At 42.9% G+C, this 26,459-nt stretch overlaps 1 protein-coding gene across 1 annotated transcript in view; it reads left to right on the plus strand.

The window, feature by feature from the left end:
- The window catches only part of lmo7a (LIM domain 7a), a 52,698-nt gene extending 28,068 nt beyond the window's left edge, over positions 1–24,630 (plus strand). Inside the window, 28 exon segments of the mRNA XM_072396629.1 lie at positions 1,017–1,130; positions 2,085–2,307; positions 3,009–3,258; positions 3,520–3,857; positions 4,281–4,533; positions 4,874–5,020; positions 5,460–6,281; positions 8,414–8,528; positions 9,337–9,476; positions 9,905–10,607; positions 10,920–11,162; positions 11,543–11,657; positions 13,932–14,093; positions 14,944–15,128; positions 15,243–15,306; positions 15,592–15,648; positions 16,755–16,780; positions 18,106–18,213; positions 18,979–19,065; positions 19,380–19,804; positions 20,009–20,065; positions 21,165–21,220; positions 21,321–21,473; positions 21,885–22,068; positions 22,291–22,617; positions 23,252–23,360; positions 23,785–23,887; positions 23,971–24,630. Coding sequence (XP_072252730.1) covers positions 1,017–1,130; positions 2,085–2,307; positions 3,009–3,258; positions 3,520–3,857; positions 4,281–4,533; positions 4,874–5,020; positions 5,460–6,281; positions 8,414–8,528; positions 9,337–9,476; positions 9,905–10,607; positions 10,920–11,162; positions 11,543–11,657; positions 13,932–14,093; positions 14,944–15,128; positions 15,243–15,306; positions 15,592–15,648; positions 16,755–16,780; positions 18,106–18,213; positions 18,979–19,065; positions 19,380–19,804; positions 20,009–20,065; positions 21,165–21,220; positions 21,321–21,473; positions 21,885–22,068; positions 22,291–22,617; positions 23,252–23,360; positions 23,785–23,887; positions 23,971–23,993 — 5,589 coding nt within the window. The 3' untranslated portion in view covers positions 23,994–24,630.
- The last annotated feature ends 1,829 nt before the right edge of the window (positions 24,631–26,459 follow it).

Below are 26,459 nucleotides of genomic sequence, written 5' to 3' on the forward strand. Positions count from 1 at the left end.
TTTATACAACGGATACTTATCACAAATATTTAGTTATGCCTCAGTTTTCATGGGAGAAAGGGTAAGTGGTGACTGGACTAAAGGGAGGGGAAAAAACTGTAAAATTGCACAGATTTACCCTGTGAACATAGAGATTGCATGGCACTGGCACAAATAGCTTGATCTCAACCTATCTATGTGCATTTTTGGGTTCTTGATGGTTGTGAGTTTTTAAGAGAAACCAGGTGAACTTATCATGCACTGAATTGCATGTTGATGTTCTGCCCAAAAAAATTAAAAATAAAATAGACGGATGCAACAAATCCAGTAAAAAGGGCAACTAATCTGATGCTATGGTGGCTGTTATTTTCTGTTAAGAGACTAACGGCTGCTCCTGAATATATATTTATTTATTTATTTTCCTAAAACTTGATTGGAATATTTACCATCCTAAAACTTTACAGTTTGTAAGCATAGCAGCACAAAATCAAAGTGTTCCTCTTTGGCAGGGATTTTTTTTTTAATTCGGTTGAATATTTTCCATTTAAATGTTTAGATGCCACAGAGCTCGTTCCTGCAAACACTGCATCTCTCTCAAAGCCTCATCACACTATCATCCTACATTCATGTGCGTTCTGAACCCATCCACAAATGCAGCAACACTGTTTTTTCTAACTTGCATCGCAGAAACCTGACTGATGCTGATTTAAGTTTGAACCCTGTCATGTGTTCGGTGGCTATTGATGCGGCGATGTTCGTTTGCTGCAGTGTGCTATTGTATATTCAACTGCTATTTAACAGCATTAGAGTTTTCTGGATGAGTCTGTGAACAAGAGCGCAGCGTAGGGTGATGTGACCCTGACTCTCAGAGAGCAGGTTTGCAGCAGTCATAAAAATAGCTTCTTTGGCCTGAACAGAACATTCATCTCAGAGGGTAAAAGTACAGCGATAGCTTTATTAAAATTTGGTTTCCTGCTGAAAATTAATTTTCAATTGCAGGCAATGATATGATAAAATGACTTTTTTCTTCTTTGCAGGTTTTAATCACTATTTACTGGCTGGATAGAAGAGCTCAGTGTGAACGTTTCTATGATGGACCTTACCTGAATTTCAAGGCATTTGAGGGATTATTGGGCACAGCACTATACAAGGTAAATTCCTCCAATGGAGTATTTTATACCTTTGGGCTCTTTGAGCCGTCTTATCCATGCCGTCATGAAACAAAGGCTTAATTTTAAATTTCTGTATCCTCCCTGGTATGTCAACAATGTGCTGAGAAATGACTGCAACAGGCCGAGGGGCGCAGTTCGCCGGCCGCTAAAACCAAAGCCACATTAAGTCATAAATGATCTGATCCCTTGACTCAGCTATTTAAATCTTGCTCGCAGTACGGCACACTGTTCACATAGTTTACATGTGAAAATAGCAGCTTGTTTTCATGAAATAAGAAGCCCGTCCTCCCCCTGCTTGTGCCAGGGTTGAACTTGGCACTTTGTGTTCGCATGGATTTATAGATGGTGTGCAAGACCTCAATTCAACCAACAGCAAGGATTTATTTATTTTTTGTTTGGTAATAGCAGTTGGTTAGAGCACATTTTATACATTTAGCCATGTTAATCTAAGTTCAGTCGCGCAGGGTTTGGCTGGGTTTAATTTGGGAACCTGTATTGTCTGGTAGGATTTGGCAGATTATAGATCTGAAAATCGTTTTCTTTTTTAAGCGGCTGACAAGTTTTGGCTTGTCTGTAGACGTCCTGTTTAAAGAGGCTCTTAGGTTTGCTAAAGTGTTTATGTGCAATAACATTCTCTACTTATGGTAAACACAGTCATTAAGGGTGTGGCAATCGTGGCACTGTTTGTTTTGACAGACAGGAGAACACAATGAGGGTATATTCCACGTAAATTACAGTCACCCCTTATAGTTAGCATAGTGTATGTACAGAAGGCGAGTCTGCAAGAATGAAAGGGCAGACATCACAGACTTCAAACTACATGGGAGACCTGAACCCCCACACACACATTGGAGCTAAATGCTATAATTGGCACCCTATTATCTGAATGGAGAACTGACTATGTGTGTGTGTGTGTGTGTGTGTGTGTGAAAGGCTCTGCAGGAATCGCCGGGTCCGAAGAGCAGCAACGTCAGAGACAGCGGTTTTGGAGATAGCTGGTACTCGGAGCTTCACCATCTGAGAGGAGGAGGAGGAGAAGGAGGAGGAGGCGGCAGTGGTAGACACAGGAGAGACGACTCTCTGGACAGCTTGGACTCGTTGGGTTCCCGACCCCACAGCATCTCATCGGACGCCACTCTGAAAGGCAGCAGCGAGGGTAGGAGATGTAGAAGTGAACACACCTTAAGATACACTTACATCAATTCTAAGTCCTCCTGCTGGCTTTAAAAGTGACTTCATGGTGTTTTACTGTAGGAGGCTTTTATTTGATTTTTTTCTAGGACGTTTGGTTATTTGAGATTGTCTCTAACACCAGAGGTAGACAGTCAATTGTTTGTCTAGACCTTCTCATATTGGGCCTCTGCGTGGATATTTCTAATCCAGCTCATCTGTCTAGAAAATCTAATACTTCTGAACAGAGAAGACCTGCTTCATCTGAGCCAAAACATTGACTCCCATTTGTGAAAACAAATGCATATTGCCATCTAGTGGTATGATTGTGCAAGTGACTATTTTCAATGAAAATACCTTTCATTGCTAGACATACGAGTGTGAAAGTGATATGAAAGTAGTGTGTTTTGAAAGAGGAAAGCGCTGATGTGTAATCTCAGGGTAGTTCACTCTGTAACAGAGGGCAGTGAGACATTCCACAGCCGTCCACACCAGCTTGTAAATGAGGAGGCCTCTGCTCCCCACCCTGCACCCCTCTGTAACTCCTCCAAAGTCACACCAGAATACACAACATTCTCCCCTCACTCTTTTCTATATCCTGGTTTTGTTTGTCTTCTTTTCATTTGCCTCTGGTGTTTCTTCCCCTGCCTTTAACCCAATTTGTTCCCGTCCTCTTTCACGGTGCAGGTTGTTGTAGTGACACCGAAGCGGATTCTGTCTTCAGGATGGCTGAGAACAAGGACACTCTTGGTTACCGCCGGTCTGCTGTAATCGCACCCAAACCCAGCACCCAGTTTAACCAGTTCCTGCCCTCTAAAGACAAGCAATCAGGCTACGTGCCTGCTCCACTGCGGAAGAAGCGGTCCGAGCGCAATGAGGACAGCAGGCGCAGCTGGGCCAGCATCGATTACACAGGAGACGAGGGCATGCTCACCAGGTACTGTAACATAACGCATCAGTGCTCTTGATCAGTTTGAAGGCCTGTTACTGATCTCATCTAATTATTGAAGAGATATTATGCTGGTTATTTCTTGCTTAAATGAAGGCTAATGAAAAGGATTCCATACCTAAATTCCTGGCTTGTGCTTCATATGCCAGAAGTTTACATGGTGGCTGTTTTTGCCTTTCTCATCACTGTGTTGTCTGTGAACGGTCCATGGTGTTGTGTGTCATTTTTGCTGTGGGATGATAATCTCAGTGAAACGAGGATTTCACCCGACTGCTACGGCAACAACCGAGTATCCTCGAGTTCCTTGTCAACACCTCAGCTCCAGTGGGCCTACGGGTATGAAAGTGGCAGTGACTCGGATGTGGATCGACCGGACCCCGATCTTGTTCTGGATGATCTGGCAAGCAGACGCTTCCACAGCCCCTCCCCAGCACTTCCCACCAACTTTGCTGTTCCCATCAGTCCCCTAGCAGGGGGGAGGCTTCCTGGGAGTAAAGGGGACCCTTGGCCCAAGGTCACTGTGACTCCCAGTGTTGCCCCTCAACAAAATGTGACCTGCCACAGGTCAGAACACACGAAGCTGAAGTGTGATGTGCCGGCCTGATGAAAGCGAACTAGAATGCTTCTCTTACCCTTAGTTTGCATGGTTAATTGTAACCATGGTCAAAATGTGCTTCATCTAACGCGGCTTAAGTTTGTTTGTCTCTCCTTAAACTATGATGCGATTTCAGCTGCAGCACGCCCATATTTGCTCTTTCTGAATTTGAGGATGGATTTGAGTTGTCCACATAACTCTTCAAATCAGTTTTTGCCTCACCGTTTCGCTTTGAGCTTGCTTTGCTGTGCTAAACCTGGCATCATTTCATTTGAGGTTGTTTTTTGCGTGACTGGTGTGTTCCTCTGCTGAAAAACGTCTTTTGACACTTGTGGTTGGCTGTCTCCCTTGAGCAGCAAAAGCGGGAAAATGCAACCGCCCAAGCAGGGTTCTGTGAAGGTGGACCATCGGCGAGCTGTGCACACTAACAGCCTGTTCAGGGACATGTACGATGACTCTGAGGATGAGGACGATGAGGTGGGCTATGCTGACCCCGTCCAAGATGATCTCTACACCCGTAAGATGGGCATCAAACCCCAGCCTGCAAGCAGCGTGTCTTATGACAAGTTCTTACCAAAGTTCTGGACTCCCGAAGAAGACGTTCACATACAGAAGATCAATCTGGGCTCTCAGAGGAGACCCTGGTACAAGAAAATGCAAGGCTTCAGGTGTGTTAGGGCATTAAGATATGGCATGAGGTAAACCCAACCTGATAGATATTTGCCTAACCAAAATCAACTGACACATAGTCTCAGTTTAGATGTACTCATCTGCACATTCCTTTCTTACTTCCTCCCTTCCTTACTTTGTTTTATATTCTTCATGTAATTGCATGCCAATCTAACCTTTTTAAATGATACATTTGGTGCTGTAAGGCTCACTGCATTTTCTGTGTAGCACAGATTCTTCCCACTTACATTTCTTTCTCTTTTCCTTCCTCTGCCTCCCATGTTCTCCCTGTCGCCTCCTCTCTTTGCCCTTCACTCATCCTGCTGTTCTTGGCTGTAGCGGTCAGAAGTCGGGCTCCTCATCAGATGACTCGGAGTGTGACATCAGTCCTTGGCTTTCCTCTGCCCCCTCCCGTTCTGGCCCACCTCCCTCTCACTCCCACACACACGAGGCCTCGGCTCAAACCACTGTTGTTGTTGGGAAAAGGTTGATACAGCTGCATGACTGTGATGACGCAGGCTTGTTTTAAAGCACCAGATTTTATAGGAAAATTACAAACTGCTCCAGCTAGAAATCCTGATGAGCTGCTTTCTAACAAACTAATAAAATATACAGTCAAGCTTCTCGAGTTGCCCTAACAAGCTTTACAAAGCAGTTTGCTTGCCTTAGTTAAGAAAGGCTCTGTCTCAATTTTATCCTAGATTTAAAACAGCTCATTTTTTACTATATATAACAAATAGCATCACAGATTTGTTTCATGGCAGCATAACTGAAACTCCTCGTTTGATCAACGTGTGTTTGAATCAAATATCACCACTATGACTGCTTGTTGTATCTTTTCCTCCTTTTCTTGCTCCTTGATCTAGTTCACATGCATGCGCTCATCACCTCTCTGTCCTTTTCTCTCCTTCTGCCCACTCTGCAGTCCTCATGTCCAACCACACACTCTCCCACAGCTCCCCAAGATACAGCCCCCTTTGTTAGAGACCCCTCCACTGGTGTTTGCCCCCGTGGACCCCACATCGGGTCCCAGAGTGGTCAAATGTCAGAGGTGGCCACTCCTGGGGCGCCAAGACCCCCGGGAGCACCCGGATCCGTTTGATTATGAAAGTATTTCCCCTGACTTGGAGAACGATGATATGTTTGCCAGGCGAACCCTGGCATTTCAGTCAAACACAGACCTGGCTATGATGAAGACCCAGCTGTCTACCAACCGTCGACACTACTCGTCCGAGCCTCAGCTCAATATTGTTACCCAGCAACCTCGTCATGGAGAAACTAAGGAAACCGATTTTCCCGACATCGAGCAGGACGATGTGGTTTATCGTAAGGAGAAAACTCTGCAGGCTCAGCAGGAGCGACCGCTCTCAGGGGCCCCCGACAACTACGCTCCCATGCCCATCCCAGAACCTTGGGCTCTACCTCCTAAACTCAAAGCCAGACTCCTCTGCCCCCCATGTCCTCTGACTCAGGAAGCAGCGACAACAAGCCAAAATAAGATTGACAAGGAGATGCGTCCTAAAACAGATGACATGCTCATTCGAAAGCTCGGAGTTCATTCTGATCAGAGCCAGCTGAGAGGCTTGTCAGCTGGTCACATGACTCCCTCAGTGCCTTCCTCTTGTAGTGAAGGGGACCTGCAGAGGTGGCAGGCGATCAGAGAAGCCAGTCGATTGAAATATAAAAAGAGGCTTCTGGTGGAGAGGCTAGCTGCTCTGAAGCTGTAGAAACAGATTGATGCAAGAGTGCCTTTTAGTTTCTTCAGAAACTTTTTGTCTCTTTGTTCTTTCTCCATCATTTCAGATATAAAAATAGCGTATTTTCTGGCTGATATTGGATCAAACTTAACAGTCTAAGAATGAGTCCCCACAGTCAGTTAATAGGCGGCTCTTGTATTCACTGGATCTGTGGTGTGTATTTTGTCATACACCACAGAGAAGGAAATGTGGTGAAATTTGTTTTAAATGTATTCTGATACCACAGAAATGAAAAAAATGATTGTGTTCATTATAGTGTTATTTAACCTAAAACTTTAGTTTTACATTTTACTTCCTAGATGCATGGTATGTATGTGCGGTGTGGACCCAGATTGTACAATAAATCAAATGCCATTGTCTGTAGCATGATGAGCAAACAAGCATAAATGCTTTGACCAAATGATTTGGTAGATCATGTGCAGAACATACCTAAATTCTGAATGTCCTCTTCAGTTTTCCTGTTTCCCTACAAGACAAGAGTTTACCTGTGAATGGAAAAACATATTCATGCCTAATAAAGAAAAGTAAGCAACATAATTTTGCAGTGGATTGCGTTGAACTGAATCTGATGACCTCATCTCACATCTCTGAGAACATGGATCTGACCTGAGGGCAGTGTTGTTTTCTTTAGCAAAAAGGAACTTTACACTAACTTGTGAGACTTAGGCTGAATATCTAAACATAACGTTCTGACTGCATCGAGCAGGGAACCTTAATGTAGCCTTGTCTGCTGTGCCAACATGAGACACTATAGAAATTCCCCACTGCTCTGAAAGTTCATGTGGCACATGGACTCCCATCGTAACCTGCACACGAGTCTGCGCTATAGTTTTTAAGCATGAACAGACACTCAAAGGCACACACACAAAGCAGCCATTTAACCTGAGTCAAGCCCATCTGGATTTACTTCACTGCCATATGTAAAGTCACATTTTTTAGTGACATCATGTTGGATTCTCTATACAAGGCAGTATTGTTTAGAGAAAGATGCATGTCTACAAACCCTCCCAGTCAAATGTGAGGGGAAGGAATTGTGATGCTGGACTGTAAGACTAACACACACACACACACACACACACACACACACACACACACACGTTAAATCTCTTCAGCATACCCAGTGAAATGAAGGCGAGCGGAGTCGTGCTCAAGTTGGGTGTAAGCACGACCGAGGCCGAGGCAACACCAGCTGGTGTAAGAGTAACAAATTGGCCTCGAGCTCTCGACGTCACTGTCAAAAACTAGTCTGCAGAAATGTGACTTTGTTGTCTGTGGTTCTCTCCGGTTCCCTAGACAGCGACCCACGCGAGAGAGTTTCGACGGGTGAGTTGATACGGGCTCCCAGGAATGTGGCACGTTTGCATTTGCTCTGGCCTCTTACAGTCGCACCCTGCTGCCTCCTGCTTTTTGTGCTGCTGTTCTCACTCTCTAGCTGCTAAATGCTGACACACAACATTGAGTATTGTATGGCTCACGGCCAAGTTCTGGGTGAGGCGGGGAGTGGGGGGGGGATTGTTGCACAAAGCTCTTTTCAAAAAGCAACATGGTGAAAGGACTGATACAAAAGCAGTATGCTGGGTCATCTCACTACACTTCAGTCAGTCCCAGTGGAAGTTATGACTGAGCAAAGGTCTGAACAGTCTGATAGCAATGACAAATATGTAAATCTTTACAGGTAGGGGATTTTTATTTTTTCCCATTGGGAGACTTTGCTCTTATGCATGATTGGGAGGACTATGTTGTGTTACTAACACGCTGAGCCTACAACTCTTCACAGTTCTTGGGATTGACCTGTGTGCTGTGTATGCAAACTAACATTTCATTGCAGAATAAAGATCTAATGCAATATTTTTTCAGCATCAGTGCCAAATATTCAGTTTTGGGTACTTTTTTTTCTTTTTTACGTTTTAAGCAATGTTTTTGTTTTCAAAGCTTTGTAACTGTGGTTGGTGCATGCATATGTGGAGAGGATTTTCAGACTTTAAAAACGTAACCTTGAGTTTAAGCCTCTGTCAACGTATAAACGCAAACCAAATGCTGTCTCAATTTGTCAGTTAAGCTGCTAATTCTTTGAATGCATGGGGGAAAAAAAAGTTGACGCTCAATTCTGCTCTTTCCACAGGAGTAAATCAACAAGCGATATCCAGGTAGACCCTACGGTTATGAGGCAGGTTCGCTATGAAGAACTGGCAAAGCTTCGTGAGAAGGTTAAGGAGAGCGATGATAAGTGGCAGGATGTAAGTATCTGATAATTGTACTGCACTTGAATGCTTGAGGATACCTGTCTCGCCGTCATCGTATAAGAATGAAGACAAGTGTTGAGCAAGCACACATATGGTTGAAGTGAAAGCTGAGCACATGATCTGTGAGATATGTGTGTGACGGGTGTTGTTGTGTAGCAGACGTCCGCAGGGTGAAAATGAAGCTCTTTAAATTGAAGAGGACAAAGAGGTAGACACTGATTGGGGCAGCATGGCCCTGTGGCTGTGGATTGTCCTCATTTCCAAATCACAGTGTTAGCAAGAATCAGTACAAGCTGTAAATACTAATAATAGAAATTATGTTATGATGTAATACAGATGTTGGACAGTGACCTTAAGAGGAAAATAGCTGAAATTTATTCTTAGAAAATTAGTCTAGCTAGTTATATGTTGCACATGTTCAGTTATAAAATATTCGATAATTCAATATGAATTAATAAATGGGAAAGTTATCCAGATATGCATGACCAGTTATGGTGCCTGCCAGCTGTCTGATTGGTGTCATGGTAAAATAATAATCTTAAAGCAGCATTTAGGTCACACAGTCCCAAAGACCCAGGGGAAGTGAGCCGGGAGGAGCTGAGAGCTCACAAATAGAACAAATGTAGCCCTTTCTCCTTTTTGTCTTTCTCCCTCTCAACTCCTCTCCCATCAGTTGCACACATAGCATTGCAACGCCACTGGTTTGTTTTTATCTAAACCCAGGCAGACTTTTCCTTTCTTTCTTTCCTTTTTTTAAACATGTGTGATGCATGTGGTGATTTGGGCTTGCTTCTTGCTGCAGGACCTGAGCAAATGGAAGAGCCGGCGCAAGAGTGTGAACTCTGAGATAGTGAAGAAGAAGGAAGAAAGGGAGAAGATAGAGCAGATAACGTACGGCGGCGACAAAAAGACCAAGAGCCTCAAGGAGATGCAAGAGGAGAGGTGAGCAAAAGATCACCTGATCGAGTGCTTGAAATAGTGCGAGGATGGTGCAGTATGGTGTGGTTCTGCGCGCTGAATTTGTCCCTTTTGTGCACCTTTTAACGCTCAGAGGAGGATCATTTCAGGTAATAAAAGGTGTATTTATGAGGCATGTGTTTGATAAGTGTTTAAAAAGAGAATACATTACTTTTTTTTAGCAGGAGTGTATGAGGAGACTGAGGAGTTCTTTCTGTGTGAATGTGTAATTTGATCATGGTTTAGCCCCCCCTTTTTGCCCCACATCTCGCCTTTTCAACCAGTGCTCTACTTTCAGCCATCCTCCATGCCCATCATCCATTCATCTTCAGCTTTAATGTTACCTATTACTGCCCAATTTGAGCTTATTTGACAATTACTCCATTTCACGCTCTACTCTGTTCTTTCTGCAGAGAAAATAAAAGAAAGAGTAGCATTGGCAGTCGTTTGGGATCTCTCTCTTACTTAGATGACGACGAGGACGTGTTTGAGAGGCCTTTCAGTATCTCACGTACCCGTACACTTCCTCCCAGAAGTTACACTATTGACACACCTTATCACTCAGAATCACCTGAGCCTGCTTTGAAAACGGAAGAATCTCCAGCAGTTTCCCCACCTACCATTAGGGCCGCTTCCCCTCCCACTTCACAGGAAGACAAAAATTTGGACAGTCTTGCAGGCAGCAACTCCAGCATCACCACTACCACCATCAACACTCCCGCCAACACTCCTGCCAGCCACAGCCCAGTCAACAGCTCCCTCTCTCCAGCACCTGTACCTCTACAGAGGAGTCAAGCCGTAGATCACACCAGCGTGACCAAGAAAGAGGAGACCACAAGTGTTGTCCTCTCTTCCAGCCCCCCACAGAAGGTGCTCGAGCCAAGGCGCCCATTGTTGGGCGCACAGACTGAGGCGAAGGCCCCCTCTTCTGATTCGCTGCCCAAACGACAACCACAGCTCAGCTCAATGGAACCTAAGCCTCCCGGGGTGTCTCAGGTTTCCGCTTCCCTCCCCAGGAGCTACCAGAGATCGGATAGCGCACGTCTAACCTCAGTTATCACGCCAAGGCCCTTTGGGACCCAGTCCTCCCGCATCACGTCTCTTTCCAGAGTCTCTGTGAGTACTAGATAGTTTTACAGCTAAACACTGACTACAAGTGCAGCGCTAAATGGGCTGGATGAGACATTGTTTGTTTAACAGTAGAAAGTCTTTGTCATGTTAGTAAAGTAATTAGTTTCGATCACAGTGAAAGTTTAGTCTAATTGTGGTGTTAGTATTGGTTTAGATTTGTCTTATTAGGTGCCAAATTGCACTACCAGAGCTGCTGTTTTCATTAATTGAGGTTCACTGCTGTTACACTAAATAGAAGTGTTTGTTTTACATTCATTTGTAGTTAATTCTTTGCCATTCTGTATTCATCCTGGACAGATGGACGACTCCCAAAAGCGTGTCAATGGCGACGTTGTTTCTAAGAAGACATCAGTGCCAAGCCGCTATCACCAATTCATGACGTCTGAGGATGAGGCTCAGTCTAGCTCAGCACACAGCAGTGAAGAGGAAGAGGAAGAGGAGGAGGAAACCACAGCAAAGGCTGTTACCTCGAGTCAGGGCATTTCATCTGTCAAGAATGAAGTTCCTGAAAGTCCTGCTCCAACCAAAGAAACAAGCCAGGTGCTGAGCTTACTTCTTGTTGGCTAAACAGATTGGGAAAGGCATACATGCAGAAGAATACACGCATGTCTATGTTAATATATTATACGGTATAAACGGTGAATAAACAGTTTTGTTTGCATGTTTACATCAAATGTCAGCTTAAACATCTTCTGTCATAGTTAAAGATATGCTCCATTGAATTGACTAAATTATAGCAACAAGTTGGCATTTAATCAACAACCATAAATGATTAATGCTCGGCTTTCTTGCCAAAGAACGTCTGTCCATATACACAACCTGGCATGTCGATGCATGTCTGGAACTATAGAAAAGCAGCCTACGTGTGTACACCAAAACTTGATCTCTACTAACCAGTGTTGTTGTTTTGTGGTTTTAAGGAGAACTTCTGTGAGATGCGGATTAGCCTGAACCAGAAGCCCAACAGCAGCAGAGACTTTGGCTTCAAGGCAGCATGGGACTCAACAGGAGCTCATGTCACATCCGTCCAACCAGGTACCAACAGTAACTTCAGAGAATTTACCTTCAAAACGGCCAAACGGCAGCATTTCCAGTGAGAAATTTAAAGAAGATAATCAGTTCAGACCTCTATTGTCCCTCAGGGGGAGGATTTGGTTTTGCAGAAGTTGTTAAGAAGACACAGACAGAACACAAGACATGAAGACACGAGACAGAGAACCCCAGACATAAAGACATAAGACAGAACACAAGACATGAAGACACGAGACAGAGAACCCCAGACATAAAGACATAAGACAGAACACAAGACATGAAGACACGAGACAGAGAACACCAGACATAAAGACACGAGACAGAACACAAGACATGAAGACACGAGACAGAGAACCCCAGACATAAAGACATAAGACAGAACACAAGACATGAAGACACAGACAGAACACAAGACATGAAGACATGAGACAGAGAACACCAGACATAAAGACATAAGACAGAACACAAGACATGAAGACACGAGACAGAGAACCCCAGACATAAAGACATAAGACAGAACACAAGACATGAAGACACGAGACAGAGAACACCAGACATAAAGACACGAGACAGAACACAAGACATGAAGACACGAGACAGAGAACCCCAGACATAAAGACATAAGACAGAACACAAGACATGAAGACACGAGACAGAGAACACCAGACATAAAGACACGAGACAGAACACAAGACATGAAGACATAAGACAGAACACAAGACATGAAGACACGAGACAGAGAACACCAGACATAAAGACACGAGACAGAAAACACAAGACATGAAGACATGAGACAGAGAACACCAGACATAAAGACACGAGACAGAGAACACCAGACATAAAGACATAAGACAGAACACAAGACATGAAGACACGAGACAGAGAACACCAGACATAAAGACACGAGACAGAACACAAGACATGAAGACACGAGACAGAGAACCCCAGACATAAAGACATAAGACAGAACACAAGACATGAAGACATGAGACAGAGAACACCAGACATAAAGACACGAGACAGAACAGAAGACATGAAGACACGAGACATAAAGACACAAGACAGAGAACAAACCCTATGTAAGCAAGCAACCTGACCTAATTCAGCCACAAAAAGATGCCTGTTTTAAAAAAAGTCCATGAGAATATCAGCAATAATGTACAATAAACAAAATATACAGTGCAGCTTAAATTGTCATAGAGAATGTGGCTGAATGATTAAGTGCATTAACAAAACGTATATGTATTGCACTTTGCCCTGGGCAACCTGTACCTAAGACCAAATGGGACAGGAACAAATTCCTCCAATAGAGAATGGACATTGTAGGCTGAAGTTCACTTTGCATTTCTCACTAATGTCTGTTCCAAATTTCTGACATTGCTAGCTGTTGTATGCCAGTTATCTGTATATGTAATGCAGGACTGATGATTTTTGTTGTGCATTAAAAGGTCACCATACCAAGAGGCACGGCAGAGGGTTAAAACAGCATGCCTGATTAGAAAATGCCACTAATACTTGTGTTCACTCTGCAGTTATAAAGTTGAAAACCAGTACTTTGGTTCTGTTGTATTTCACATTCGGGCCCTGCTGGTTAGTTGTCAGCAGGTTTTTGAGTCCATTGCAGTGCCAGATCTATGTAGGGCAGCTTCTATCTGGGTCATATCTGCTGGGCCTGAGCTTCTCTTTCTACTGAGATACCCACCAACACCTCATAGCATGCTGTGTGTTTTAGTAATGTATAAGTAGTATTTGTAATGCTGATATCCCACTGCAATACACTAGCCTAGGCCCGTATGGTATTTAAGCCCAACTTTAGTGAAATGCATGAATTGTCATCGGTGTTTCAAGTCGTTTTAATTGCACTCACGGATCCTCGTTTCTGTGGTCCCATGTTCACATTCTGGCAAACGGTCAACTTCTGTACTTTTGCAAAAATTTTCTAAAAACAAACACAAATCAGGTTATGAGACACAAGTGAAAGGCAGTAAGATGCTGGGAATGAAAACAGAAGCGACAAAATCAGCATCCACAAATTGTTCATCACAGAATCAGGTCATACAAAAAGCCCACAAAGACACGTCAGAGCAAATCAGAGGCAAAACATCTGTTGTTCGGTAAATTTCTTACTTTAAAATACTTACGTTACTGACATTAGAATATTCGCAAAGCAGCCGCAGACTTACTTTGAAGCATTGCTCGTATGAATTACAGAGGTTGTGAAAATAAATTGTGAGTAAATTCTCCTCTGCCAGCAACCCTGACCTCTGTCTTTTCCAGGTAGCCCAGCTAATATGTGCCAGCTTCAGGCCGGGGATGAGGTGCTGACAATGAACGGGCACAAGGTGGCAGAAATGAGCTACACAGAGTGGAAGTCCTGCAACGAAGAGGCCTTACAGGAGGGCAGTCTGGTCATGGATATACGCCGTCATGGCCAGAACAGTGAGTCATCTGTTCATTGTGAGAGAGATTTAAAGTGAATGAAACATTTAAGGCTGACGTTCCTGGACTGACAGAGCTGATTAAGCGACTGAGCTGATTGTGCGTTGCTAAACAGTTTTGACACTTTAAATTAGTCTGTAAGCTGTAGTGAAGTCATCCATGAATGATCTCGTGACAGCTTAAATGAAAGACCTGTGAATTTTCCTATCTCATCTGGTGACGGAAGACTGTTGTTTTGACCTCTGTGGTTTATTGTTGCTCTTTTCTTTTTTATTTTTACTCCCTATGTGAGTTCTGTTGTGCTTCTTCATGTTATATCTTTATTCAGTTTCTTTCCATTAGTACTTTCTTCTTTTTGCTGGCTTTTCCGCCTCATTGGTGTTCCCCTCTAACCCCAGAAAGGTTTATGGTCTTAGGGTTCTGCTGTTTTTACAGTGCTCTTGTTTCAATAACTTGTTTCAATACCAGCGTCATCTTAGAAAAGCAATAAACCTAAACCACGCTGCATAGCTCACTTAAACTAACAAAACTTCCTAGTTAAAATAGTATGATATAGCTCAGTGGTTATGAGCCTTTTAGAAACGCTGTTTGGGTTTATGAAGGCTTTAATAGGCTGCATGGCTGTGGAAGGTGGTTTCTCTGTCGCCCTTGCTGCTCTCTACAGTAACACCATAACAGCACCTTTTGTCCCCTGCTTCATAGTGGCCTGTGTGCAGATTCTGTATAAAATGTTTGGACTCGCATATACAGAAGACTCTCACAAGCATACGTGCACAAAACATGGTTTTATGTGCAAACACAAAATCTTTTTTTTATTTTATTTTTTTGCCACTGCATTTACTGCATGCAGATTGGGACAGAGATCCACCTTCCCTGCCATTTAAAAGCCATAAGACCATCAATCTGACCAGTACGGATCATCCGATACTTCTAGGTTCCCCTGAAGCAAATGCTGCCAAGTCGAGCCTGGATTTCACCACACGCATTTCCACGGAAACGCTGCCGACCAAAGCGGACCCTGCTCGTCCTGTTGTGGTAAGTGACCCACAATCCTCCTTGGTTGATTCCGGTTTGATCGGTTTTATTCAGGTATTGTTCACAGCCCAGGGACTCTTTAATGAGTTTACACCCTGCCACGTTTCCCTGCAGGACGTGGCTTCAAACGGAGTTAATGGGGGTTTCAGAGAGGAACCGGTGACCATGAGGAACAAAGGTAAAGAGCAGAGCAATCAGAAAGGTTATGAAATTGATCTTGATGATTATTTCTGGTCTGAGTATAAAAATACATCAGTAGGGGTGTCAATTTGTTGATTAGTTTGTGAAGAAAGTTGTAAAAAAAATTAAAAAATAATCCTGTTTGTCTGAATACAAGTAATTTACTTTGTAAAATGATGTAAACAGTGCTTACTTTAGATGTAATCCATGACTATGTGTAATATAAAGTGCAAGCCATCAAGCTAAACCTATTTCACTCTCTCGCTGTCCATTTCTCATTTAGAGTCAGAACCAGTATCTTTGAAAAACTTAAAACGGAGGTCAGAGTTTTTTGAACAAGGTAAAAAGAAAAAGTTGCTGACTGAAGGGATATAGGATTGTTCTTAATGATATCTGTGACTTCTGTGTCTTGTTGTGGCTGGGTTGTCTGTGCTTTGATTCCTTAGCAGGATTGCATGCTTGTTTTATTGGTCACAGTTTCGTGTTCAATTGATGAAGTGAACCTTTATCAATTGATTACAAGCTGTCAGGATTAAAGTGGAGGACTCCGAGGGCCCTTTGTTTTCGCCTTTCTCTTGTCTGGTGCAAAGCTTAACCCTCTTGCTGTGCACCTTCCCTCCCTCAGATGACTCCGGGTCCAGTTTCTGTGCGCAGGTCTACCTCTGTGGTAAAAAGGGTTGAGTGTGCAATGACCTCCTCTCCCTCTCTTGGTACAGGCTTGGATGCTGACATGCTGTTCAAACCAAAAAAATTTAGCCACACTTTTGTCCAACTTGAGTGCATTTCAGGGAAAAAATAACATAAAAATCCTATTGAAAAGCACCACTTTCTACTCCTAAAGCCAAACAGCATGACAGAGTTCCAGCACACCAACCACAAATGCAAATCTCTCGTGTCCTGTTGTGTTTGTGGCATTTTTCGAATGGTGTCCAAGCTTAATCCACAGTTACACTTCGCACTGGGCTGCATATGAAGTTAAAAGCACTCCTGGCATGCACATATTGAAGCATCTGTTTGCCTGTCAGGCTGGCTGCTTTGTGTTTGTCTCGAGGCTGCATGAGTTTTGCTGATTTCAGCTTGTTTGATCTTGTTGTCCTCACTATCAGTTTATTGATTTTCCCATTCAGGAGTATTTGGATGGCATCCAATGTAAATGTCATCAAGTTTGAGATCTGAAATTGAGAGAATCAATAAGTTTTACTGGGTGAAATCTGACCTTTGTTACAATGCTAGATGAAAACATGAATTTCTGTTGTAGTTTGAAATGTAATTTGATCGATTTACAAATCAAGTTGAATCTTCAATTAGCCTGTCGGCTTTGTGTCAGCAGACTTATTGAAAATAAGATGATGTGGTCAAATGCCTCAGGGTTGTTTTTACCCACTGCTATATGCCTGTGCTTGTCACGACAGTTGCCGAAATAACTGAAACTTCTTTCTTTCCCAGGAGGATCAGAGTTTGTCATGCCGGATGTGAGTACATGGGAGGAATTTCTTTTTTCCTTTTTATCTAATGTTGTATGTGTTTCTATACCATGACAACAGCTGTGAAATTAGATACTGATGTACTGTTTTTACAAAGCCCAAACCAACTATTAAGAGCTCAGAAGTTCAGAACATCTCCTTTTTTTCCCCCAGTTTTTACCGTAACATAATCTGTGTTGAGTCCAGAGGATAACCCTGAATAGCACAAAGGGATATTTGAATATGTTCACTCCCGAAAGGAAAAGCAAGGTCAGCATAAATCATGAAAAGTATGTATTTCCTTTAGCAGTGGGAGTAAATAAAGGCTTGAAACTTGAATGTCTGGAGTTTGGAGGTTCTGCCCACCACCAGTTTTGTCAAGACAAGGGTTTTCAAAGTCTAAGACAGTTAGCCCCTGCTTCAGAAAAATGACATCACACTGACTTAACCTTCTCACTAAATTCTTGGATTTTTAATATATTCCATATGCACTTGCAAGAGAACAGTCGAATTCTTCCAGAAGTGATGTATGTGAGCTCTTCAACAAGTCCTCCAATCGGTACAAACACATCGGTAATTTGTTCATAGCCTTAAATACGACTTCATTTAAGCCACAAAGGCTTCATAAGAAGGAAGGATTGGATCTTGGATTACTTGGTCAGGGATTAGAAAATGGTTACGTCAGTGATATAGTATTTTTTTTTTTTTTCACTTTTCAAAGCTATGCTCGCACCACTAGAGGTAGAGGTCACATCCGCCTGCTTCAGCATACGAGCCATGACCCCTTTTTGGAGAGAAGGATGGTCTCGAGCCCTTCATCCACATCACAGACATCAAACATATGTTAATCTTTTGACGATTATTGTAATAGTTCCTCCCCTCCATTCCTTGAGACCCCTCTGGGAAACCCCGCCTCACACTTTGAAAATCTCTGGTATTGACTGATAGTTTTGTGTGTAATAAAAGTCGGAGGCACCTCTGTGAATTTGTTGCATCGACTTTATAAGCCTAATTCGCTGCTTTTGTTGAAGGAAAGCTGGAGGTTAACCGATGTCTTAATCCACTGGATTGGACTGCTTTGTGCTTTTAATTGAACTTAAGTATCTATTCAGTTATATAAGGATGGAGGATGTAGTATAACTTGGTTTATGTCGATGGGCACTGTTGTGAGTTTCAGAATTACAATTTCAAGCGTGTAGTTACTGGCAGGTAGTATGAAGGATTAAGTGTCAAACTTTTAGCTTAACTTTAACCTTGTAGCGGAGTCGGAGGACAAAAAGATGTTAACGCCATGTTTGTAGGATTCAGCCTGTAAGTGTCCTCTCTGTCTTCAGATACCCGTTCCTGCACTCACTCCATCTGCCAGCCGCTGGTCTTGGGACCCAGAAGAAGAGCGCATAAGACAAGAGAAATGGCAGAAGGAACAAGAACGCCTCCTGCAGGTTTGTTTGTGCACTCTCATCGGTTTGTGGATTGAAACTACAAGTAATCCAGTCCACAACACAACTTTACAACACTTCCCAACTTTGTAACGTCACATGATCGCTGCAGAATTTACACTTGAGAGCACTGATAAGTTTTGCCCAATATATTAAAGGACCTCTAATCATTCATAAATGCACACAGACAGAAAAAAAAAAAAAAGAAAAGCTGAAAAATACATCATGAAGAACTTTGCTGCAATTACAAGGAACTGACAAGGGCTAATAAGGCAGCAAAGTCTTCAATGGGCTTCGCTCTTAATGTTCTCCAAACAAGGACACATTAGATGACGTCCAGGTAACTGAATGATCTGTTGAATATCCAACTACAATGCAGAAGAGTCTGTCAAAACGTTTTTCTGAGGGCTTATTTTCTGGATACAGCCCAAAGGTGCTGATGTAGCTGAGAGGACTTGTTAACTCCTCCAGTCTTTTTTTTCCTGTTGGATAAACAATCTGATTTCATGATCTACCAGAGAGACTTCTCACCCTGGCAAGCTTCCATGGTTTTTCAGAATGGTTGTGTAACATCTTCTATCAACGAACCTATTATCCATTTCCCTCTGCTGTAAGATGCAGTGTTTACAGTATACCTTACTAACCGAAGCCTCAAAGAGATCTGTGTGGGCTTTTGTTTTTGTCATGTATGTATTTCAGTGTAAAAAGAAAACTGTTAGGTGAGACTGCATTAAATCAGATGGCTTTCGACCTCTCCTACCTTCTCAGGAGAAATATAAGCGGGATCAAGAAAAGCTGCAGGAGGAGTGGCTCAAGGCTCAGGAAGACATTGCCGCAAGTGTGAGCGGACAAGAGGTAACAAACGGATTTTCATTTGTGTAGATTATGGCCTAACACCTGAAATATCCCCTGGAAAGTGTTAAAAGATGGCAGTATGTTGTCACTCACAGCACTAATTTGTCTTAATGTATCTAAAGAGGATTCTATGGTCAGAATTGCTATGGTTATGCAGCGGTGACATATGTGGCCACACAATCTTCTGACTTTTAGAAAGCAGGGCATGTATCTAACATTTTGCAATAAAAAAAACCCTTGAATTAGAATTTCAAAACACTTTCTGGGTCTGTGTGTAAATATTTCCTCTGTTCGTTTCTCCTTCTCTGTCAAAGCCTGGGTGTACGGAGCTAAACAGCCACAAAGTCAGCCCACACTCCCTTGTCTCCCCTGTCCACCAGCCCACACCTCCTCTGTGGGAAGAGGAAGAGAGAAAGAGGAATGCAGAGCAGGAGCGCCAAAGGCAGGAGGAGCAGAGGAGGATGAGGGAAGAGGAGGAGAGAAAGAGGAAGGCAGAGCAGGAGTGCCAAAGGCAGGAGGAGCAGAGGAGGATGAGGGAAGAGGAGGAGCAGGAACAGCAGCGTCTCCGGGAGGAGAGAAAGAGGAAAGAGATGCAGGAGGAGGAGGAGAGGAAGATAAGGGAGGAAGAGGAGCAGAGATGGCAAAGGAGACGAGAGGAGGAGAGGGAGGAGGAGAAGAGGCAACAGGCGGCTGCAGAGCAGCAGCGCAGACAGAAAGCCTTCGAGCAGCAGCAGCAGTGGTCAGTAGAGCCACTGCTCCTCCTGCTCTGTCTTTAGTGCTTTATACACATTTCCCCCGTGTCTTCCCCTCATGCTGATAATAACACATTTGACCTGCTTTATTGTTTCTGCTTTAACATGAGTGCAACTAATGTTTTCATCTGTGCTTTATCCTCCTGCTGTAACCATCATCACACCTCTGCTAATACTACCCTTTACTAAAGGGCTGGTGGCTTCCATGGCTTTGCTAGTGTCCAGCCTCCACTGTCCTTTACAGACAGGTCAGTACAGGAGACCAAGTGAACGCGTTTGTCAAACTGCATTTCCTGCCAGATTTCTCTCTGTCGGCTAATAACATTACTTGTTCTTACATCACATACTTTTATTGCCATACATATTAGCCCCATAATCTACTAACATTTGTTCCAGAATAATGAGTTGAATAAATAGTAGTTCAAGATCTGCTTTTTATTCTTAAGTATATTGCATGGGCAACTTGCATACAAGTGAATTCGCTGTTAATGCTTAAATGCAGGTTTTGAAGCGACATGAAGCCCAGCCTTGTTCTCAGGGATGATATCACTCATTTCAGCAAGAAAATACCAGCCCACATTCTACATGCATGACAACAGAATGGTTCTGTGGTAAAGGAGAGGAGGTGAACAGCCTGCAGTCCTGGCCTGTTGCCCAATGGAAAGATCTGAGAATGAAAAAATAAGACACAGGCTCGAAAACTGTTGATCAGCTTAGATTACATATCAAGCAGAAATGGGGGAACTTTTCACTTTCAAAACTACACTAACTGGTCCTCTGGGTTCCCAAACACTTGTCCCTACACCAACTTTTTCGAATAATAAGTTTTAACATATACGCGGTCCATAGAATTCAAATGATTTATAAATCCTTGCAGTGTGTTTTCAGTTGCATTTTTTGTACAATTGCATCCTAGTGTCCTGGCAGCTACTTGCATCTCTGTTGCATCTCTGCTCATGAGCGAAACTTCAGTTGAAGTCGTGCAAGTTTTATTGAATCCTACTTTTATCATTGACTACTTTTCACTTTAGTTTTTCCATGTGTCCAGTTTTTAATTCTCATTCTCTATTCTCTGCGCAATTTTACATAGAGTTTCCTGAACTGCACCAAATGTGAAAATGAGCTCGCAAACACATCATTTTCTCCCATTACTGTAGATCCATAGTTTATATTTCTTTGACGATGTTTAAGCCCTTTTCCTGAACACATTTGCCAGTACAGAATGAAATTGAGGCGTCTTTTTTGTTTATATCATGTATGTGCAGATATTTGACCACATCAAAACAATGTGTAATTGTCCTGTGGCTGATTTTGTTTAATTAAGCTCCTGGTCTTTTGGTTTTACAGGACAAAATCAAAATCCTCTCCCCAGCTTGATGAAGAGGACAAACCTCAGAAGAGAGGTCAGTTTTCCTGAGTGCTTCATACTGCTTGTTTTTAAACGACTCTGCATCAGCATTTTGTTGCAGGTACTCCATGTATGTGAACTGTATCCTGCTGTAGGTGCACATGTGCATTCGAAGGACGAGGCTCAGTGGCAGCTGGAAGAGCAGTTGAGAATTGCAAGTGACAGAAAGATTCAGAGGGCTGTATCGGAGCTGCAGCTGAAGCAGAGACACAGCCTCAGTGCCATGAGAAACTGGGAGCCAGAGATAGGTGGGCTTCGCCCGTGAAGCGCCGCCTCTCTGTTTTGATCTTGATCCCTCTCAGCCTGCTCCCATTATGCTCAACTGATTATTCTGAGACATTCCACTTAATCAAAACTTATCACTTGTTTGATTTTCAGCTGGCCAGCCGAATGGCAAATCAGTCAGTCAGCTAACCAGATAATGACATGCAGCTCAACAATTAGTTCAATTATTACAGAATGATTTCAATTCGATCTCTCTTGCCTCCATAATTAAATTTTGGTTCGTCCAGCCAGACTGGGGAAACAGAACATCCTCATCCTGATCTTATACTCCCCCACCCATCAGCAGCCGTGATCATTTTTATTTTTTTATTTTTTAACCTCCACAAAACTTTTCATCTTACCAAGTTTTGTTTCTCTCCCCTCCCTGGGTGCAGTGACGGGAAGTGGGTTCGCTGAGAAGAGGAATCAGCAGTCGTCATCGCAGGTTGAGCAGGAGCGGCAGCGGATCCTGAACGAGATGAAGAAAAAGACTCCGCTGCTGAGGGACGGCAGCTGGATCCGTCAGAGCTCCACCAGCGACGCCCCTCACACGGACAGCAATGCGCCATCTATGCGCAGGTAAAGACGTCCCTCTTCACTGGTGTCATGGTGTTGGTTGGCTTTTTACAATTACTAACATCCAGTTAGGCTGCGCAGAAGCTTAAACATTCAATGGCCTGGCTATCACACTGATAAATTTTATTGGATCATTCATAAATATTTGAAAACAGTTGGTAGCCAGATGGCTTTGTTGCCTTGACTAACCTGCTAACGTGGGTGTGGCGTGGGTTGGCTTTGCAGAGGTGAATCACTTGATCACTTGGAAACCTCCTACAACTCTCGGCGCTCATCGTGGGCATCCAGAGGCAGCTCTTTTGTCCAAAACTACTCTCGGCCCCAATCCGGCCTCCTTACCAACAGCTCCTTTTACACCGGCGGGTCTGGGGCCCAGAGGCCCATCTCCTCCACTCTGCCTTCTTCATATTCCATGGGCTCCCTCCGAGGTGGGGCAGGAACCCACTCATCTCCCTGGTCCCAGCAGTCACCTTCACCCCCTCACTCTTCTCCGTCACCCACAACCTCTCCAGAACCCACATCTGACGCAGGTCCCGCTCAGCAGAGGAGCAGGTAAAATGAACAGTGCTGCTTTGCTTAAGGCTCCCAACAAGCTGCCTCTAACCACTTATTGGTATACTGGGTTGCAAAATTCAAAGTGAAGCTTTTACGCTATATCTCAAGATGGGGATTGGTTGCAAGGGTATCTTGAGTCTTTCTCTCTTTAGACTCGACAGTATGTTGGTAATGTGCTGTTGTATTTGTGACATTCTCTATTCCAGGTCCATCAACTCCTAAAACCATAGACATTTTCTTAACAAGCCCTCTTTGTTTAATTTCACTCCCACTAAACGTATTGTTGTCAGGCCATGTGTCCATATTGTCACGTCATTGTAATATATACACTGACGCTATTCAAAATTTCTACAAGCTGTGGTATCTAAATCAAATTATGTGCTTAAAAGAAATCATTCGTAGTTGTGAGTATCCTGCTTGACAGACGGACGTTGTAAGTAAGACTAAAACATTTTTTTAAAAAGCTTGAGGAGACTCTCCAGCTGAATGAACAGACACAGCTGATGGCTGATGTATACCAGTGTGACCCTGTCGTTTGTGTGCGCGCGTGTGTGTGTGTGCATGCTTTCATACATGCGTCAATGTATGTGTGCTTGGCTCTCAAATCACAGCTGTACATTCTGTAATCCAGGTCAGTGAGTGGCAAGAAAATCTGTACGTTCTGTGACACCCCGCTAGGAAAGGGAGCGGCCATGATCATCGAGTCCCTCGGGCTCTGTTATCATTTGAGCTGTTTTAAGGTGAGAGATGTGCTCCTGTCGTCAATGGGAAGCACACCTTGGCTGATCCTCCGACCTAACATGATCCCTCCTAACTTGTTTTCTTGTTCTACTAACATGGGTGAATACCCAAGGTCCTGATTCCTTTTCAGCTGAGCAAAGTAAATTTTCTGTGCCAAAACCTACGAATCACTCTAATCGCCTTGTTTCCCTCGTTGATTCTCGTTGTTTTTTTCTCTTCAGGGAACTTGGGTGTCCTGCATCTGAACTTTGACCTCCTCTGTCGATCTTTATCTTTGAACTCTTTGAACTCTGATTTGTTTCTTTCACACACAATCGAGGCCTTTGGTCTGTCTGTCCTCATCTCTCCGCTTGTGGTCACTTTAGCGTGGCTTTATCCCGTTGCACGTCTCTTCAACTCTCCCCTTTTTCTAAATTCACACAGTGTATCGACTGTAAGTCCGACCTTGGAGGATCGGAAGCCGGGGCTGAAGTCAGAATACGAAACAAACAGCTCTACTGTAACTCGTGCTACATGCGATTCAAAGGTAAGTAGTTGATCCATCTCATCCAGCATTGAGGACATGTCGCTGTTTTTTAAGCTTAATGTTGCTGTTTTGTTGTCTTTTAGCAAGCCACCCAACAGCTATGTGATGTGACCGTGCTCCAGCAGATTGATGAGGAAACTACTTGTGACAACAATCCATAACCTTTAACATAACAATAAAGCCATTGGAAATAACTGGGACACTTGGGTTTGAACACGCTTGAGAACACTAGGCGACTCCCTGATAAGAATCATTTGTTTTTCAGTGTGATTAAGGGGATAAGATTTAAGAGAAGTTATCTACTTATATGTTTATATTATGATAAATACTACATCTGTAAAATGTAAGGGTTCTGCATGCATCGGAGTTTTAAATGTTTTAGAGAAAAAAAAAACTAGTCAAGCAAGAAATTGTCTGCAATAATCTTTCTTCTGACCTTCACTTAGACGGATTTTATAGTTATTGGAAGAGAACCCTGCAGGATCATGCTTCTTTTTCCTAAGTCTTGTGGTATTAACGTTGTATGAAACGGTGTGTTCTTATCGTGTATGTGTGCATTTTCATTTGTAACAGGGAAAAGTAATTAAAATTACTAGAATTCTCTCTAACGTATTTAAGTAAAAAAAAAAAAATTAAAAATTAAAAAAACCATCTGCTTGGACAGCGCTTTCCATGTTAAGACATACATCATAAGGAATGGAATTGAGACAGAGAGTAAAATTGTAAATAAATGACTAAATGCTTATCTGTTGAGTTTTTGATAATTTTTTCCCACTACTGAATGTAGACTGTTCTGTGTAAGGATTTTCCAGTATATGATGCAAAGCTTTTCCTGCCTCTGTAATCAGAAATCATAACGCTCATCTTTCTCGATCTGTCGCTCCCTTTCTCAGTTTCTCTGTTGTGCCACAGTCATTATGAAAGGAATTTCAATGAGCCTGTGTGCTAAGGTTCAGAGGACCTGCCTGCTCCGAGTTCTCCAAAGCCGATTTGTCATGCATATTTTATTCAGTGGGCATGCATTACATTTGATTGCACTTTGATAGGCTGTTTCCTTAACATTTTCTGTCCTTGTAGTCTATCTATATTGAATATTCATACAATTCAACTCAATAATACTTTATTATACAAGAAGGAACGCACTTGATGTTCACTTACAGCTCTCGGTTGCATTTAAACCACAAGGTTAGAAATTGTCCTAATTTCCCCTGTGGAAATAAAGTCAATTCAAGCAGTGTACTCCATGGAAGAAGGTTGGGCCAATCATTATTCGGCTCCATGCTTCTGAGGCGAAGCACAAACATCCTTGAAGGCAAACGTCTCAAATTCTTAGATTCTCTTTTTTTAGATTTTTCTTGACCCTCTTGTGGCATAGAGATTTGCTTGGAAAACAAACCCGACCAGACGGAGCACGGTTTTAGTGGCTAGGAAATATAAAACCTTCGAGAATAAATATCCAATCTTTTTCATCAAAGCCAAAGCCACAACCACCCTATGTGTGGAGAGTCCAATGGCTTGTGTGCCGGGGTGGACAGAGAAACAGGACGCTTGACTACTCTGGAGAATGTGGTCTGCAAAAAGACTAGACACATATGGAAAGAGCTTAGATAGGCCTGCTCTAAAAAAAAAAAAAAAAAATTTTTTTTTAAAGTAAATCCTTACTCCATTAACTCACTGTCCGCCTGTTTTTAAGCCACAACTGTGGTATGTAAATGTTTTTACCTTACTCTCAGCACATGAGTGAGTCCAGTAATCCTACTCCATTTCAACTTCAGGTCGCTTTAGGACTTTATTTTTTACTCTTTATTATTTTTACTGTAGCCTAGACTGGCCTGAAGGGGGCACTGTGCTATAAGATTTTTATTAGGGAAAAGACTGGCTTGATGCTTTGGCTGCAGCAGAATGATGAGCATTGCTGTTTGCACCACATGTGCAATTACATGTGATGTAACATAAACCTTGATTTACGAGAAGTGCAGATGCTACTCAGTCACTTCAAAGCATTATTTCGTATGTAATTTGCCAAATATAATTTGTTTAGTCTGTAAATGAATAGATGGCACCACATTTTAGCCTTCACTCTCAGTAGCTTGACTTTCAGATCAGGAAAAACTTACTTGTCTGAGCCAAAAACATATTTTTACCCCACTGACCTGCAAGTAGACCGTTTACAGCTATCTTGGTCTAGCTGCACAACCTGTCATATAAGTACTGATTTTCACACTTTCTCTCAAACAAGACAAGCTACCAGGGACCAATTCACCTACAGCTTGAAATGATTCTATAATTAGTCGTGTAATTGCAGACGATGCCTCCAAAGACCTGTTGCTATAGCTTGCAGATGTCGTGTGTGCGCCGCAAAGTGCTGTCACACATCCTGCTAACAAGAGAGATGGAAGAAAATGCACGTTAAGTAAATCTGTTCATTACCAGCACACCAGAATGAGCATGTTCTTCATTTATGCTGGCATAGTTTGCTAAGACTCAGTGGAGAATCTTTAACCTGAAAATGTGTGACAAATTGATAAATTGCTGCAGGTCGTAACAGTGTTTGGTCTCATCTCAAGAAGAT

This window comes from Leuresthes tenuis, unplaced genomic scaffold (assembly GCF_036924035.1).
Source record: "Leuresthes tenuis unplaced genomic scaffold, fLeuTen1.0.hap1 SCAF_12, whole genome shotgun sequence".
In the NCBI taxonomy this organism is placed as follows: Eukaryota; Metazoa; Chordata; class Actinopteri; order Atheriniformes; family Atherinopsidae; genus Leuresthes; species Leuresthes tenuis.